Genomic DNA, 5,258 nt, shown 5'->3' on the forward strand with positions numbered 1-5,258 from the left:
CTATTTTAAAATGTCAAAGCCACAACCATCTCACCCCGGCAAGCCCGGCGGCACATGGAAACCAAGCAAGCCCAGGAGCTCAGCAGACCGGATCGATCTGCAAGTATCTAAATCCAAGAATCTAAATCTTCCGTGAGGCACTTCTTCTTAAAACAACTCTCCCAAGAGCTGACGTGAAGTACAAGAGCCTCGGGCTGGTTCTGCCACTGACGTGATCCCGCTGTGCAGCTTCAGCATTTAAAGCAAGGTAGTGGAAACCAGGGATGTGGGATGGGGAGGAGGACCTGCCCACAGCCTCAGAGAGGTCCCAGCCTCAGGGGGGTCATGGCAGATGGAGCTGAGCACGGCTCCAGGCTGCGTCCCTGGCAAGGGACATTCACAGCTTTGGCTCAGCACATGTAGCAAGATGATCCCACAGCCCTACCACGAAGTCCTGTGAGATCTGATCCCTTCACACGATGTCTGAGGCTCCGTCTGTGCTCCCCAGCTCCGCGCTGCAGGGTACAGGAGGGTGTTTTTGGCTTGGCCACTTCCTCACTGTCTTTCCTAAGCTTAAACAGGTGTTACCCAGCTCCCAGGGTTGCCTTTCATCTGTGACCAACAAGGACCCATAAATGCTGCGTTTCATCCCATTTCCTTCTTCAGAGACCTTTTTAATTTGTGTGAAGTGACATGAACAACCTTTGCTCACATGCAGGACTTCCCAGTGGTGCAACGCTGCGCTGTGGTACGGGGATCGGCAAAGAAAGCTCATTAGCTCTTGGTGACAGGAGGTGGTCACCGAGGAAGGAGCCTTCTGCTGGCACCTATTGATAAACTGGAGGGAGAGCCAGAAACAGGATGAGCCACAGTCCCTATCCCAGTGTAACCGTGTAGATGCTGCATTTTCATCCCTTGACTGTGGGTCTGAAGCACAGCAGACCCACAGGTATCATGTCCTAGTTGAAGAATGTCAAAAAATGTCACCTTTGTGTAACCTGGTAATGGAATTTGGCTGCAAAACCAGATCAGAAAGGGAACTCTTGCCCATGGAGTAAGGGATGCCACCAGTGAATGACAGAATCACAGAACGGTTTGGGTTGGAAGGGACCTCAAAGATCATCCAGTTCCAACTCCCCTGCTGTGGGCAGGGACACCTCCTACTAGTTCAAGTTGTTCAATGCTCCATCCAACCTGGCCTCGAACACTTCCAGGGACGGAGCATCTACAGCTTCTCTGGGCAACCTGTGCCAGCGTGTTCTGGTTTGAGCTAAACAAAACCAATTCTGCTCAGTGATTTTTACTTTCCAGCTCTGTCTCTTCTAAAGCTCTGCCCTTTCTGAAGGTGGCAGCATGTTTTGCAGACAGGATGTGCTGCCGGCAGTGATAACCCCTGATGTTACAGTCACTGCCTGGCACTGGGATGCAGAAAGGCTCTGGCTGATGCTCATTCCTGCAGTGACGAGGGCCACTTGTGTGCCACGCTGGGGGTGCCGGGAAGTAAGAAAGGTCACAAGGAAGTAAAAGGTTGCCGGGGAGTCACAGACAGGACAGGTGACAACAAGAGTATTCCATTCCATATACGTCACATTTAGTATAAATTGAGTGATCACGAGTTTTCTCCTTTTTCCCTTTTTCTGCAATGGCCGGTGTCCAGGAAGGACTCCATCTGATCTCCTGCTTTTGATCCTGATCCTGAGTTCCTGAATCCAGCTCCCTTTATCCAGCTCCTGCCGCCGCTGAGCTGCCAGCGCTGCAGCATCCATGGGGATCGCTATCAGGTTCGATATCAGACTTATACACGGTTGTATACAGTTCTTTATTTTTATCATTTCACTATTACTTCTATCATTGTTTCATTAAAGCTGTTTTAATTTTCTAACCCATAAGTGTCTCTGCCTCACTCCCTTCTCCTTCCCGTTTATGGGGGACCCTGAAGCACAAAGGAAAAGCTCCAAGCCTGCGATGAAACTCCATCCCCTGCTTCACAAAGCAGCCGAGGCTTCTCCTTGGGGCACGGGAAGAAAATTGTAGCATTAGGGATGTCTTCATTGACACGCACGGGCTTGGTCCTCGGTCACATTTCAGAGGAAGCCATCTCAAGGACATCTTTAAGCCCATTTATGAAAAGGAGTTATATGGGGATTGCCTAATGGGCATTTGGCTCCTTGCACAGGCAGGAGGACAAGAAAACAGTTGTTCCCAACACACGGATAAACCAAGTTTGGGCTCAGTTTGTCCCAGTTTGGACAATGGGACGACCTCTTCCACCCCAGCAAATACCCTCCCGCCTGGATGCTCGAATCACCCTGGTTTGAAAACCGAGGGCTGTCCTGGCAGTAACGTGAGCTCCAGAGAGACGAGGAAGAAGGGAAAAAATAACACTCCCAGCGATCGCTTAGCAACAGCACGGGTTTAAGAGACGTAGCTGTAGTTTCCTGGTAAATAAGGTCCCATGGCTTTGCTCGGAAAGGCTCTCGCCCTTTCCTGCAGATCCTACCCAAAGCAAAATTCTTGCATCACCTGCCTCTGTGAGGTCAACGCTTCTTCCTACAGGCCCTACACAAATAGACTCTCACTTTGTTTCCAGCAGGGCTGAAGGCGATAAGACAGGAGCTCTCCACGCTTCTGAGCTACGGGTTCAAGGGGCATCGAAACTGCCAGCTCCCTCCGGAGACACTTCCAAACCACAGCCACCGAAAGAGTAAACCTGCTGTCTTTAAGACGTGAGGGCATGTGGATCCTGTGCCACATGTAATCCTTCCACCTCAACTGAAGCAAGCGATACCGCGACGACAGGGAAACTGAGGCACTGGCGTACCCAGCAGCCAGGACTTGAACCCCCCACCTTGATGCCTTCGCCAACAGAACTGCTCTCCGTCACTGCTCCACCCAAAAGCAGAGATTTCTTTAGATCCCTGGGGCTACGAAGGACTGAAGTTTAACACTGCATCCCCTGGACAAGACCCCACTCACCTTTTTATCCAGTTTCCTGCCAGCCATGCTCAGGGTAATCACCCTGTTGTCCGAGAGCTCCTGAGCAGCTATCTGAAAGACAAGAGAAGGCTGCGCTCATTCTCAGCACAGAAAGAAAGCGAACACCAAGCCAGGGGAGAGTCTGGGAGGGGCCAGGGGAGGTCAGGGAGCCAGGCCTGGGAATCCACAGTAAGATTAAGCCTCTTGAATGGACAACTCAAACGGAGAATGAGGTGCCAGGACACCCTGAGCAGCCTCCTTCCCCTCTGCCATCAGCTCTAAAATGAAGCTTCCGGCAACAAACGCATCCCTTTTCTTGGGTGCCACACCTGAGCTCGTCTCAGGTGGCTTTTTGTGAGCTGGGACCTCATGAAACCCCCAAGGATCAAGTTAGGAGGAAGCAGAGGCCACAAAAACCACCTTGTCCTCCACGTGCCACCTTGTCCTTCACAGCCCAGGCTGGGCACGGCAAAAAGCAGCCGCCCCATCCCTTGGGGGAGATGCTGGTGGCACCGAGGGCTCGAGCCATGTCTCTGCACGATCGCCCAAGGAGACAGCCCCAAGGAGAAGTCCCTTGTCATGCCTGGGGAGTGGCAGCAGGCAGGGGTGCAGCCTGGATTACTTCAGTTTGAGGGGCTCTGCTCATGTACACTCCAGAAAGGCTTCAGCTGCCAACCACCAGTGGGTCGGTTTTGTCTGGAACGTGATCTAATGAGTCTCTTGGTATTTTAAGAAAGGGAACATTCATAACAGAAAAACACATTTACTCACTTCTGTTACCAGCCATTTTCTGAATCACTTGTCTTTTTTTTTTTCCTTAAGGCTCTGCCCTGCCCAAGCATCTGCTCCCCACCTCTCCCTCCTCCGCTCTCAGGTGTTAGGAGACCCGGGGAGTTTGCACAGACGAGGAGGCCGATGCAGTTTTTTAATTTTCCTGAGCAGCCGGCTGACGGGACAAGGCACAGCTCCCCAACAACCCCCCAGCCTTTCTGTGGTGGACACAACTCTCTGAATCCACAGAGGAACCACTCACCGCTTGCAAAACCCAATTTTCCCCTCTGCTCTATATAGGCCTGAAGTCAGAAGTTGCCTATTGCAAAGCCGTGGCACCGGTTTTCTCTCCCACCCGGTCCTTGGTCACCAAACCCAGCACAAGGAAGAGGAGCTGTAGGGAAGTGGATGAAAATCACCCGTTAGGGCTCACTGGAGGCTACGTAAAAGCCAGACTACGCAGACAAGACAGGTCCATCCTTGTGCCACGCTGCCACAGGTTGTTGCCGCTGGGGGCATCTTCTCTTGGCCAGCATGGACAATGTCAACATCCCCACCGCTGTGCCTGGCAGAGGCAAGAGGTCAGGATTGATTTCTACAAACCTGTTTTGGGATCGTCCCCATCTCTTCAAACCTCACATGATCCCGTCCATCCAGCAAAGGTTTTTCTGCTGAGCAACGTGCTCTGGCGGGAGATGTCCCTGCCCACGGCAGCACGGTTGGAACTAGATGGTCTTTAAGGTCCTTCCAAGCCAAACCATTTTATGATTCACCCCTCTGGCACCTCAGTTAAGAAAAAAGATAACTAGGCAAAACTGAAGGGAATGGGGATGAGGCAGGCAGGGTTTGGCTCCAAACTCCATGTTTTCTATGAGTGAGTCCCAAGCAGAAGCCTGCTCCTTGGCTGGTATCCAGAGCCCCTGCTCCAGCACCGTGCCAAGCGCTGCGGAAAGGTGCCCACCACACATCACCCCGCTGTCAGCACCGAGCCAGGGCAAAATCTTCCTTTTTTTAAAGCGTGCAACCTTTGAACTTGACTGGAAACCTCTCATCCGGTCCAGCTCCTCTCACTCAAGCCTGGGACTTGAGAGCCCTCCCCTCAGGGACAGCACACGGCATCAGCGCCGCTTGCGAACTTCACGGCAGCTTCACCTCCAGTGTTTGAAGACCAACTGCAGCAGCGAGGAGAGGAAAGATGGCCCCAACTTCCAAGCCTCCAGAGCAAACACCGAGGGAGATGCCCTTGCAGCAGCGAGTTCCTGGGCTTTTAAACTGCTTTTAAACCCTTCCAGTGCTTTTAAACCTGTCAGAGGTTTAAGTCCTTGCTGGCGTTTTCTTCCACATCTTTGCTGCCCCATTGAGTATCTCACAAAATCCATCAGGCAGAAGAGATCCAAAAAGGATGGGAGATGTGGCAGAAGGGAAACGTGCCTAAATTTAGTCTTTTCTTTTTAAAAAAACCACTCCATCACTGAAGAGATCCGCAGCGGGAAGGCCACTGCCCGGAGGGGTCTGTGTCGGGAGCAGCGGCT

At 52.2% G+C, this 5,258-nt stretch overlaps 1 protein-coding gene across 1 annotated transcript in view; it reads right to left on the reverse strand.

Annotated features, from left to right (window-relative positions):
* LOC104272843 (copine-2-like) overlaps positions 1-5,258 on the reverse strand; it is a gene marked incomplete at its 3' end in the record, with an annotated part of 21,948 nt that overhangs the window by 6,661 nt on the left and 10,029 nt on the right. Inside the window, exon 4 of the mRNA XM_009867944.1 lies at positions 2,956-3,027. Within this exon, the coding sequence (XP_009866246.1) occupies positions 2,956-3,027 (72 nt within the window). The remainder of the gene's footprint in view (positions 1-2,955; positions 3,028-5,258) is intronic.

The sequence above is a fragment of the Apaloderma vittatum genome, unplaced genomic scaffold (assembly GCF_000703405.1).
Source record: "Apaloderma vittatum isolate BGI_N311 unplaced genomic scaffold, ASM70340v1 scaffold17174, whole genome shotgun sequence".
Taxonomy (NCBI): domain Eukaryota; kingdom Metazoa; phylum Chordata; class Aves; order Trogoniformes; family Trogonidae; genus Apaloderma; species Apaloderma vittatum.